Source organism: Aquila chrysaetos, chromosome Z (assembly GCF_900496995.4).
Source record: "Aquila chrysaetos chrysaetos chromosome Z, bAquChr1.4, whole genome shotgun sequence".
In the NCBI taxonomy this organism is placed as follows: domain Eukaryota; kingdom Metazoa; phylum Chordata; class Aves; order Accipitriformes; family Accipitridae; genus Aquila; species Aquila chrysaetos.
In genome coordinates this window covers 31,039,671-31,052,866 of record NC_044030.1, presented here as the reverse complement: position 1 = coordinate 31,052,866, position 13,196 = coordinate 31,039,671, and the positions used below count along the sequence as shown (strand labels likewise).

Genomic DNA, 13,196 nt, shown 5'->3' with positions numbered 1-13,196 from the left:
TTCTAGTTGTATTTGCATTTATTTTGTTCAAACACTTGTCTTGCCAATTTTTTTTCCTTTAGTCAGACAAGTCTACCTGGTCTGTGTCAAAACTGCATTTTACTTGGGAAGGTCTTCACCAATTTCTTCCATTAAATGAAAATCTACAGGGGCATGGTGTTGATAGCCTGCATAACAACTCAGAGTTTTCTGTTCATGAAAGAAATTGACTATATGTTGAAGCACTAGGAAACTTTTTTGTCCAAAATCATAACTGTGACATGATCAAGATCTTCCCAATATTAAAATAACTGTGTCATGATGGATGATCATGATGATGGACTTTAATTGCTAATAATGATCGTGATTACCACCATAAATAATTTTTTTTTACTGATACTGAGTCTGCTAATGATCTTGACACTTTGCCTTCTCATATGAAAGGTGGGTTTTAAATGATTGAGTCTAGTAGATTCATTTATATGCTAGAGATTAACAAGAAGTGATAAAATATGTCAATGATACATTAGGGAAACCTAATTCTCTGTTATTGGAGGTTTAAGATTAAGCATCTGTTGAAAGCACTTGAGACACAGCTGCTCTTGCTTCTATACTGGGACAGGAGAAAGACTGTGTGAATGATTTGTATGATTCAACAGACTTGGTAAGAAGTTGGAGTTAGAGATCTGAAGACCATCTTAAATGGTGACAGAAAGCAGTTGTGATGGGGTCTACCTTTAACAGCTGTGGTATCAAATATAAACCCACGAGACACTTCTACTCTTGTCTATGCAAAACCTGTACAAGTAGACCCTTAGTAGCCTCCAGTTCATCCAACAAGAAAGAAAGGGAGCCAGCTTTCTGAGCACATGCTTTCTTACTAAATTGAAATTTGGAGTTTCATATGTTTTGTGTCCTTTCTCCCTTAGTCTGCATGTCATCAAGAGGAAAAAAAAAAACCCTTGTTTTGCTTATAATTCCAAACTGGATTTATAATTCTGGGAAGAGGAAGTCTTCCAGACAAATGATACTGCTCAGCCCACCCTCTTAACCCAGATATACTCTCACTGAGTGTTTTACAGAGTTTCAAATTTTTCTTCCAAATTCTGCCAAGAGGATCCTCACAAAAGGGAAGGGATTTCAACTGGATTCACCTCTATTTCTGTGAGGATTTCACAGTATTTGACACTCTTATTGACTAAAATCCCAGATTAGTCCTGTTCTTCACCAACATTCTTCTGATTTATACCATCCTCTTATCCTGTGCACATGGTAATTTAGAATAAGAAAATGGTTTTAGCTCATGATCCTCTACTTCTTTATTATAGTGTTTACTAAAAACTTAATGTTCAATGGAAGAACTATGTACTGTAGTAAATAAATACTTGATATTCACTGTTGGAAGTTATACAGCCATATTTCTCATGGTGGCATAAAATAGCAAACTTTCAAGGGTGACTAAAATGTTCTAAAAATAATGGAAAACACATTGTTTCAGGTATATCTAGGTATTTCAGTCAAGATGGTTAAGTCACTTCAAAAATCTGGTAACCCATGAGTCAAAGTTAAAATTATGTCCTATGAATAAATCAGGACAGATTCTCATCTTCTTATGCTGAATACCTCCATAGCAGAAATCTGCCATGCCTTCTGAGAAATAAGCTACTCCTCAGCAAGAGAAAGTGCACAAAGATCTTTACTATTATGTTTCCATGTTACCGGGGAAGGGTAAGACCATCACTCTTTATGTAACATTTGCTTGAGTACCTGGATTTTGTAAAGGTTATTATGGGTTAGTGTCTTTTTGCCATTTACCCTTTGTAATCGATTTGGGAATTTTTCCTTCTTTTAGAAGTATGTAATACCTTGACAGATACTCTGTGACACTAACTAGTGATGCCATGAAGAGCTGTGAATCAGTATATACAGATGATGCATCAATCTTTCCAAGTGTACTGTTGTTCTCAGGAAAATGTTAAATGCATTCACACTTTATTCTGCAATGCTCTGTATGTACAGAAAGTATTTTTCTGTGCCATTTCACACAAGGTCATTCTACTTGTGGTAACAGTGCTATTACCTTCCAAAAGGTCAAGTGACAACTGGATATCAAAAGGATCTGCCTTAATTTGTCATCTGAAAAAGTAAGCAACAAGCAGTTTCAATCCAGTGTAAGGACTTGTGAACTGCATACCCCTAACACAATTTGAGGTTTGCGACATTTCTGTAAGAGACAACCCAGCCCTGGCAATTTAACAGTAGAAGTTAGTAATCTATAAATGGAATTTTTTATTTGCACTGGCAAATATTTTTTCATAAAATAAAAAAGTGATTGAAATTAATTTTCCACTGTTGTTTTCAGACAGTTTCCATCCTCCTTCTGATCCTAAGATGTATGCATCCAGTTAAAAATACTCTTACACAACAACTCTGTGTTTCATGTAACAAAAAATGCTTTGCATTAGGATGCTAAGTTATTGTGACTGTGTGCTTTAACATTAGCTCTTTACTTTTTATCCTGTCATTGGAGATTACTTTCAAAAATGGAGATTTTCAAGAATAAATATTAGTGGCCCTTGAACAAGAGTTCTAAAGTTCATTTAATATCCTGCATCACAAGCTGCAGAAGTAATCGGGTATATAGGCTTTTTATCTACTGGTTGTCCCCATAACTAGAGCAATAAATTACAATGAGCCTTTTAGCTGCTGTCCAAGGGCAGAGCCTGATACCACTAACGCAAACCCCCAGACCAGTTCTGTTGCTCAGCTAGATGTTTCTATCAGGCAAACCCCTCTTGAATTGCATTCTGTACCACAGCAAGGCCAATTTTTTAAGTAGAAGCAGCAAAATGGGCAGGAGAAAGAAGCAGAGATCATGGGAGTTTTCTCCTGCAGGCTCAGAAAGAGTTACTTAGAGCACTAATGCTCCTATGAAGGAAAACAAGATCTCTCTGAAATATGGATTGAATTTTCAGTAAAGGCTATAAGCCATTGTTACCCCTTTGAGCTGCATGCAGAACTAAGTAATTGCAAGAAGCGCAAAAGCTAAGTGAAATACAAAACAGGTCACTGTAGTCAGGACCTCCAATAGCTTTTACACGCTTTTTCGAACATAACTCCAAGCAGTGTGATAAATCCACTGGAGTGATGATCTAATCTTACAGCTACAGAGGTAACATTCATTGCAATGAAATCTCTACTTAAAGGGAACCGTCACCACCTAATGAAGAGCAACGGTGGAAGAGCTCAAGCACCTTATGCTAAAAGAAATAGTTGCATATTCCTTCAGTCTGTAGAACTACGCTTCACCATCACCTTTTAGATGGAATTACTTTCCATTGAGTAGTAGCACCCTGATCTGCTTCTTTCTCTTCAACAGTGATGGTGGGAAGGATCCCGTCACGCAGATATGGGAAATCTTAATTTTGGTACACAAACACTGGAAGAACAGAAAGTTGAAAGTCAGTCAGAGAAGATAATAGGTTGTTGTTTTCTTTTAGTGAACATTCAGAGAAGTGCTGCATTAGCCCAAAGAGGAAAGGTGTCTACATCAGACCGTGTCCTTTTGTAGCTCTGCTGTGCTCAGTGAGCAAAATAAAAACACACAAACAGAGGTGTCATTCCCACCCACAGTACTGAGTGGAAAGAAGCTGCTGTTGAGAATAATGCTTTTTAGCCCTGATCTTCCAGGGAATTGGCATAACTGGATTATTTTTAATTAATAGATAGACATTAGATCAGGGTACTTATGGACAGCAAATTGATGATAAACATTGCTACATTAAAATATAGCAAAGTGAAATTAGTCTTTTACACTCTCCTTTTAACAAAGCCATACTGACCCAGTTGGAAAGGGGACTGTGCTAATAGAATTTTCCAAAAGTACTACTTTAGTGGTGTAGACTAAATATGAAATCTGAGCCCAATTAAATCAGTGGCAAATTTCCTACACATTATGCAGAGATAAGATTTTTGTCCTAATTACACAGAGTTAGTGTTAGGCTGGCAACCATGTCCCAGGAGATCAGGGATATTTCAAATTAAGTAGAGTTTCAAGATGACAGCAACAGTTAAGCAGCGGGAGAGCTAAGAAGGCACCATTAATGATATATATGATTGTCAGCATGGAGAATGAATTTTTTTTCCAACCTCACAACCAACATCTCCTAATTAAAAAAAAAAAAAAAAAAAAAAAGTTATATTCTGGGAAAAATACATTCTGTTAACATATTTACTGAGAAAACATTCCAGTCAATGCACTAGTAAGAGCTAACATGATGATAGTTTATTTTCATAAATACAGTATACAGGATCATAAGACTGTAGACATATGTCTGTCAAATCTGAGAAGTGAATGTCACAGCCACAATAAACAAAAATGGTAAACCACAAATATACTGAAAACAACAAAATGCTGTAAAGCTTATAGTCAACAATGATCATTTAAATTATTAACAGTATCTAAAAGTTCACAAATTCATAGTAACACATTGATACTAGTGTTAACTTGTAATATTGTAGATTTGAATTCTTGTCTATCATTTGTCACAGATCATGACATAAGTACACAGGGCACTAGTCTATGAAATAAGTAACAGAGCTCAATATGTTTACTATTCAGTAACTAAAATCACTAACATCAGGAATAATTACCTCCTGAAATTATTTTCATCCCCATCTGTGTATGTTAGCACATATAAGTACACTTCTCTATTTGAGTTAAATTACCTAGCAAAATTACTGGCAATACTAACTTTTAAATTATCGCGCTCATCTTTGAAATCCTTATGCAAAATCCTTTGAAACAGCTTCTATAAAATTTGGAGCAGACATGAGTATTGTAAATGTGCAAATGATGGCAAAAAGGGTAAATGCAACCAGGCATAATCTGTCTATGACAGCAGCTGCAAACTTCCACTCACTGCAGATCTCTTCACCTTCATCTTGTTTCCTGAAGCGCATTGCTATGAACTGGACTTCCTCCAGGATCTTCACAATCACCGGAATAGTATCCATTAAAGCTTTCTTTTGAACAAGCTCCATATCTTCTGGTAAGGGGCAAGTAATCTTTCCACTCTTGCTACCCAGATCTTTCTTCTGGGGGCAGCATGGATTATCCATTGTGTGGTAGCTATAGATCGTGTTGCCATTGCTGGACTGGTGCCCAGGTAGGACATTCATCTCCATGCTGTTTACACTCAGATGCTCCTTGGGATAGCTGTATTTGCAAGAGAGGGGCTTTACTTTTTCCCCAGGTTTTTTCATTCGTAAAAACCAAGCACACCAATTCAGCAGAATGACACGGACCTGAAAGAGAGTGATCATAATAGAAATAAAGGGAACTTTTCTGCATTTTAAAAGTTCTTGAAACATTTCATGACTATTACAGTTAGTCTGTACGGTCCTTTAGAAAGACTGCCTGCTCTCTGTGTTTTCCAGCTATCTGCTTTCAAATGGGGTTTTTGGGGGTCTGGCTTCTTCCCAAGAATGACCTTTTTTTGGATATGTCTTGAACATAGAGGTGTTCAATGCCCACTTTGCTTATAAAGCAAAAGCAATGTAAATTCTTACTTTACAATATGATTCTTGATCTTTAGCAAACAATCCCAGTTCTCTGTAATTGAGCAGAGTGCACAAAATTGGCTGCATGATTTTCAACCATTTCTCAGATAGGATGGAAAGAAATATATTTAAATATTTGGAGGGCCAATGTTTGGATTCTGCCGGAAAAAAACCAATACAACAGACTAACAGCTGTTTTTAACACATTCTCCACCCCCATCTCTATTGTTTAAGTCTAAATAAATAGCCTTGGTTGATTTGCTTTGTTTGGGTTTGTTGGTTTTTTTTAATTTGAAAGCCATTTGAAGAGTTCAGCCACATAATACAGCAGGCCTTTTTTTCAAAAGAATAGTAGTCAAACAATTAAATTGGGCAGTTCAAAATCTGAATGCTATTATAAACTACTGTCATTTCCCTGTGCTCTGGTGTACAACTGCTCTGGTGCATCATGAGAGTGCTCTAACCTGCACATGGCAGATTGTGCCCCATATGTTTCTTGTCAAGGTCATCAAATGGGCTAACTTCAGAGAATGCATCCAGCATTTTTTCCCCGTGAATTGATCTTCAGATGTCTTGTCTGAAATCTGAGCCTGCTATGATTCTTATTGTTAACATTGTTTGCTGTGAAAGGCAGTAAAAAGGCTGTGAAATCAGTAACATCTTGTGTGAAAGGCAGCAACCTAAATCAGTAAAATCTTGTAATTATAAAGTCCTTCAGGTACTGTATATACAAAATGGACATTTGCAATGTGCTTGTGAGAGTCCCTCTAATTGGTGGCCTCTAATGACTTTATCATTCTGGTTGCAAGTCAAATAATCTGATGTTGAGGAGAGAACAGACGTGGTCTTTGGTTTCAGTTCTGAGCCTTGGCCCACGCTCCCCTGTGTGATCCTGCTCCAGTCACTTCCGCCATGTTTGACTCAGGACCACACTTTGCCTCCAAGGTTTAGAAGCGGGATGAGTTGTCTCCTGTGTTTGCACAGTACAGATGCAGGGATGGGGAAATTACAGCTGGCACTTTGAGTTGCTGCTGTAATGACAAGCATAATTTCAGAAAGGAGGCGGCATTAATTACCACAGGTGGGAATAATAATTGTAAAAGCAAAACCAATGACCAGTGGAAGATGGTTACACAATTTTTAAATTCTTCAGTGTGAGGTCTTCTGGGTCACAGCCCCATGCCATTTTCTGTGAGCCTTTCTTCTGTTCTCCCACTGATGAATCTTTTCTTCTTCCTCCTGAAAGACTATTTTCCTGTGATTCATATTGTTCTCTTTTCATTGGGGTCTTTAAATATTTCATTATTTCCTCTGTGGTCACCATGGACAAATAGAAAACTATAACATAGCAGCCTAAAAAGTCGATCCTGCGTTTAATTGAACTTACTTAATTACAATGTCCTCTGACTGCTTATGGACATAAAATGGAACATAATAAAGGTCTTAATTGCTAGGAATATTTCAACAGTGTCAGTGGCAAAAGGGAGAGAGACATTAATTCTGCAGTACTGTGAAATTCCAAAATACTAAGCCAGAAAAACTTTCTTATTAGAAAATCTTAGTATGTCTGCCTTAGCTCCGGAAGATGTGAGGTGGAAAAGATCTGTTCTACAGGAATGCTACTTTTTCTTTCAAGACAAAGTGTTTATTGCTTAGGGAAATTACATTTATAAATACAACCAAACCCATTTTCCATAGAATAATAAATACACAGAAGACAGCAACACAACTTTTAATTTGCTTGAACTTCCAAATGCCCTATTTCCTTGAAAACACAAACACTCAGGCATCAATCTGTTCTTGTCATACCAATTAATTCAGGACACAGCTGCAGCATAAGGGTTGTTGGAAAACAGCCCAGGCATGATGGTATGAATCTATGTTCTCACCTGTGTTATCATATCTGGGTTTCTGTGAAGAAAGGACATAGGTACAGCTGCCCTCAGAGTTCAACATCCTAACCTCAGAGGTCCCCCCCTAACCATAATACAGCTGTACTTCTAGCTCCCAACACAGCCACCTGCCTGTCCTAGTCCAGAGGGGAGTCTCCAATTAAAGCTGTCCTGAGCAGGGGCATCAGCACCTGAGCAAATCTGTGCATGTCCAGGTTCAAAGCACATCAAAAGAAAAGCCTGAAACCTAATGAACCTGATTTAGGCACAGCAAAGAGCCAGAGTGCTCTTGCCTTTTCCCACAGAATTCTTTCTTCTCTCTATGCTTGGTCTCTCCACATCTCTCACCTGTGCAACAGTCTTGGTTGTCAGCAGAGGTAGGTTGATGGAGCTGTAACCCATGCCTGATGTTATCCACTCCCAAACTGCTCCTTAGCTGGACCTTCTTTAGTGCTCTTTTCCATGCTAGCTCAGCAGACATCATCAAAAATGTTAAGTAGTCAACTGCTCTCACTTCTCAGCTGAGTAGCTAACAAATGGCCTGACAGAACACCTTGGATTTAAACTCTCTTGGAAAAAGTTGGCTTTAGTAAGTCACCAAAGATTAATAGAAAGTAAGGTACAATTTTCGGCAGTGGAGTAAGGGAAGAAATGAGCACCTACAGAGAGGCTAAATACTAATATGCACATGTCCTCCCTCTTCTGATTCAAAGGCCAAGCACAGAGCCCTTGAGAGGAAGGGAAAAGAGGCTGCTCAACTGTAAATAGTTTAGAAAGTGAGTGTTTAGGTAATGTGGTCAGTTAAATCTTCTAGGTCTGGAACTGCTCCCACACAAGCCCAATGCTTTCCCCTGCAACTTATTCCAGCAGCTAATTCCATTTAAGCAGGAGGTGAGAACAATCCTGTAACAATATCCAATTAATCAGGCTTAGAGCTTTGCAATAAACTGATGTCTGACTCTGCCAGGATAAGGAGGGTGTGGGGAGTAAGTAGGTGGTAGGGGTATCTTCTGGGACTGGTAACTGCAGAGAGCAAATTTCAAGTAAGCAATTTCCTTCTTTCTGCAGATGGCTATCTTGGATTCCTGGTTTTTATTGACCAAAAATTTTTCAGGGTGTCTCTGTATGAAACACCTGACATAGGCGGACAGGAAAAAAAAATTAAAATGAAGACTTTGCCATGAATCCTAATGACTGACTCTTGCCCGTGCCTTGCAGAGGACTAGTGCCACTTTTGTGGGGTCAGCCTCTTCTCTACACACTTAGCATTCACCCTTTTTCTCTTAAGATCGCTCAGCCCTGTCAGCTTGCCTGGTCTACAGCTTTCACAGTTTGTCATCTATGCTTCCCAGTAATGTTTTCCACACTCTTTTCTTCCTGATGGTATTTTTTTAATGTATGCCAGTTCAGCTGTCAGATCATTGAACAAGGTTCCTCAAAAGTGAGAATTTGTCGCACGCTGTTTCCAGCCAAGACAGCAAGACACTGGTAGAGAGCAGGAACTGACTTGCAGGGCCTGTGAGCAGATTTAACATAAGCCATTGTGTCTAGGCTCCTCAAAAAGCAGATGAAACACTAAAATTGTCCATGGGGACTATTATGCTGCTGCATATGCTGTCCATGTAGACATCTGAAGCAAGTTTACCCAGATTTGTGCCCTCAGGTCCTGCTTACATGCAGGTTCATCCAGAATTCACATGCTCTGCTGTCTTGAAAGTAAGATGATTTTAAATGATACAGCACTGCAAGAAATAATTGTTAGTATGCTTAATTCTACTGGACTTCTTTTTTTAATTTGCATTGATGCTGCAGTTCAGTTTTAGAGAGGCTAAATTAGAAAGCTGTCTGTACTCAGGCTGACATGATTCAACATCATGTCAGGATAATTGTCTAGCATGACAAATGTGGTGAATGAGACACCAGAGGATGCTGTACAACCAGACTTCTGTGAAACCAGGGTGGGTAGATAGTCGACCGACTATTTGTACCTGCTTCTGCTTTCATTCCTGTTCTTCTTGTAAATACAAAGCATACCTTGCTTTTTCTAAAATCTATTCTTAGGAAAAGGAGAAAGAAAAAAAGTATCATTTTCTTTTAACTTGAAAATCTAAAGGAAACACATTCCTCCTGAAAGTCAGCTGGCATTGGTGCCAGACCTCACTGGACTAACAGAGACTGCTGCTGTAGAGAAAAGAGGGAGAACACATGCTAATGCACTGAGAATTGATCAGATGGCACCAGACAAAATTGTTTTTCCATACAGACAAGTGGATGTGGCTTCAGCAGAAGGCAGATTTCCAAGCCAGGGAAGTCCACGGGTCTCCTCAGCCTGAGTCAGACTGAGTCCAGCAGCGTTGCCTTTCTTTTTCTGCTGGTGGTGCAGTGGCAGTAAGCTCCAAGGTGTGAGAAGCATAGCTGGGTTCAGCATTCAACACCCTCACTACACTGAAGTATTGGGGTTCCTAATCTTCCAGCAACTTGCGGAGCCAGTTCATAACTAGAACAGTTGCGAGACAGAAGTAAATTGGCTTCACCTCCTGTCTTTGTTTTGGGAGATTACAGCTCTGTCATGAACTGCAGTGAGAACCTCTGTAAGGGAATAAAGCAGACAAACTGCCTAGCAGAGACCAGTAAGTGTTTGTTTAGTGCTTTGAAATGTCATGTTTTATCAATACTGGTGTCTGCTGGATAAGAAATCAAAGGTGTTGCCCATGGGATTAGCACTTGTAAAGTGGGTGCTGAGCAAGATTACTCTGCTATGACTCAATAACCCCATTGTAAGTTTAAATAGAAAACTCCAATAGCAGATACTGGTTTTATAGAAAACCTAATTTAGTGTGCTTGTTCTTTCCCTCCAATTGCAAACCTAAGTGTCAAACATACTGTCTGTTGCTGACTCTTCAGATTAATGGGGAACAAATTCTGACCCTCATCTATAATTAGTTTACTATAGCTTTTAGATTAATTTTTTTCTTTCAGTTGGCTGTTGAATATTTACCATCAAATCTGCTTACCCATTTGGGCATCTTTCCTCCTTGCGGGTCATGATGGTGAAACTGCAGAACCAGCACTGTTACCACCACAGACAGACCAACGATGACCATGATGCTAGCGAAATACTGGGCTGTAATTAAAAGGAGGACTTGGTTAGGAGGGGGAAAAACAAGGCAAATAATACTCCTTGGCCATGCCTCAGGATCGACATTTGAGAAGCTCTGCATCACATTCAAACATCCTTTTCTCTTGTCTTTCACACTGGAGCATTTGAGGCCTTTGAGGTTTTCAGTGTATCTGCTCAGCTCCCTCCTCTCCAGCAAGGGAGGGGCTAGAACCAGTGAAAGGCATGAACTGTTTCATTTTTGATCCCAGAGAGGAATACAGGGCCTGCTGCTAAGGACCAGCTCCATGTCAGCTGCCAGGACAGCAAGAAGCTAAGCTGACCAGACCCACTGAACACCAGCATCCCCAGTCCTGCATCACCCTGAGGTACCAGTAGAGGTGCTGGAGGGAAATGCTGTCCTCATGGTGTCACTGAACCCCCTCAGAAAGTGTCACCAGACCTCCTTCCTTGCCCCACCACTGCTCACAAGGGGTTAGGCATATTTTTCAGCACCCTCCTCAGACCTCAAGACCACTTCTTTTAGTTCCTACGAAAGCACATTACACCCCTGCTGAATTTAAGCCTGCCATGCAGGAAAGAAATCAAGATCTTGAAAGCCAGAACTGAGACTTGAAACCTTATCTCTGAAGTGGCAGTACAGCTTCCTCATGCCACGATTGACTGACGTTGATGCACTGGAGTGTGAAGCAGAATTACCCACAGGGCTAATGACATTTGAAGGCTGCTGTGGCAAAATACCAGGGAGCATTATTGTTGGCTGATACAAAGGGACGATGTGGGAGAGCATGTGACACTGCCCAAGACTGCAGCCTCCTCCTACCCCCTGCCCTCCCTCCTGCACCTTGCAGGAAAAGTAAAAAATTCAATACAAGCTCCAAGGCAAGTTTTGTTCCGGCTCAATTTCTCAATACCAATTCCTACTGCCTCAGCAGCAAAAAGCTTGTTCATAATAATGAGGTTCTCAGACCTTCCTGAAACCAATGCTGCAATTGCTTCAAGAGGTAGGCATGGCTTTCTGTGGCAAAATGAATTATACAGCTGGATTAGAAGGATAGTTCCAACGGTGAGGTGAATTGAAAGGTCTCTGTTGCACTTAGTCATGAGAGAACAGAACCAACAGCCAGGCAGAAGCAGAGCAAACCAGGAACTCAGGTTTCAGGGAAGCTGGCTGATCTGATTCCAGTATGCCCCATGTAACAGAAACACAGCAGTGTTGATATCACTGGTTTAATTACTGCCATAAGTCACTAAACAAATTCTGTAAATTCTACACATTTTGATGCCACCAGACTTCAAAGGCCTGAAGTGGTCCATTTAAAATGGCTTTGGCTAGGATTTTTCACAGATCCTTGGAAAATTAGTCACCTGGCTGAACTTTGAAACAACTTGGTATCATCTGACTCAAGATCCCAGCCAATGATTTGCAGAGGAATTCACACTCTCAGTTTTTTGTGCTGTAAGACAAGGAACAAAGGTCAGGAGACTGCTACGGAGCCCTGCTAGTAAACGGGGAAAACTGTTCTCTCAGGAACAGACTGGGAACTGTAGGGGACCTCTGGACCCATAAAGAAAGATGTTTTATGTTTTTGCCTGGTGATAGGCAAGAAAGATGGCTGGGTGTGCATCATCTGCATTTTGCAAGGGGGGACCCTTCTGTTCAAGGTACAGTGAAGTTTTCAGTTGGAAAGTAAGTATGGAGGAAATAGGGCATAGTACTTCAGCCCTATTATCAGTTTCAGGCAATCAAATGTCACAAGATATCTGTGAAATGAGAACTGGCAGGTAGACTTACGCAGTCCTGGTAGGTGCAGGTGCTGTATTCATTTCAGGGGCAGAATGACCCGAAGCCCTGGAGCAGCCCAGACCTACTCTAGGGCTGGGTTTTGCCAGCCCTGAAGAACGAGCAATGAAAGGGGAGAAAGAAAGTAGCAAAGGCTGGTGCACCTGTCACGTTAGCCTTTCACTTCTCTAGTTGGAGATATGATGAAGGCTGTTGCCTCCTTTCCTGTGGCAAGACAAGGTAGACCTAATAGCCATTGTTCACAAAGGAATTGCTAGATCTTCTGGCCATGGGACTCTTTGATTGACAACATGACTCTGTGCTTACAATCCAGACCCTGCATTGGGGCAGAGCCACAGGCAGGGATGGCCAAAACCTAGCTGGGCCTGGGTTCAGTGACAGTTCACCTGTAAGGGAAGGAAAGGCTCCAGAGCTGAGTGGGTAAGTCCATGAGGCAAAATGGTGCTGGCTCTGTAACGGTTTCCATAACCACTCAGCATTTTCTGATCTTTCCTTCCAGGGTTTAATCCTACGTCCTGTCTTTCCTGGCAGCAGTTAGGAGAACTGGTGGGGAAGACTCCTGTGCTGTCTCCCATGCTGCTCCCTAAAAGCATGTCTTAATCCTCTTCCAGTCTGCTGGCTTGGCATCTCTATTCTGGCAGTCTTTAGCCCTCACGCCAGCCAGATCAAACCCATTGCTTGGTGAAAGCTACAAGGGTTGACGTCCATTTTCACGTCTAGCACCCACTCTGATATGACCACGACTCGATCTTCTCCAGCAGCACTGTGAGCAGAGGAGCCTAGCTGCTGAAAGGATCAAGATACAATGTGCATGGATAATACTTTCCTTGGAGCCATGGGA

The 13,196-nt window shown here is 40.6% G+C and overlaps 1 protein-coding gene across 7 annotated transcripts in view; it reads right to left on the bottom strand.

Annotated features, from left to right (window-relative positions):
* Window positions 1–4,242: 4,242 nt before the first annotated feature.
* LOC115336528 (neuronal acetylcholine receptor subunit alpha-7-like) overlaps window positions 4,243–13,196 on the bottom strand; it is an 83,950-nt gene continuing 74,996 nt past the window's right edge. For all 7 annotated transcript variants that reach the window (XM_030003681.2, XM_030003687.2, XM_030003683.1 and 4 more), the window contains 2 exons: window positions 10,448–10,557; window positions 4,243–5,286 (listed from right to left, as the gene is read on the bottom strand). In XM_030003681.2, the coding sequence (XP_029859541.2) occupies window positions 4,765–5,286; window positions 10,448–10,557 (632 nt within the window). In that variant the 3' untranslated portion in view covers window positions 4,243–4,764. The remainder of the gene's footprint in view (window positions 5,287–10,447; window positions 10,558–13,196) is intronic.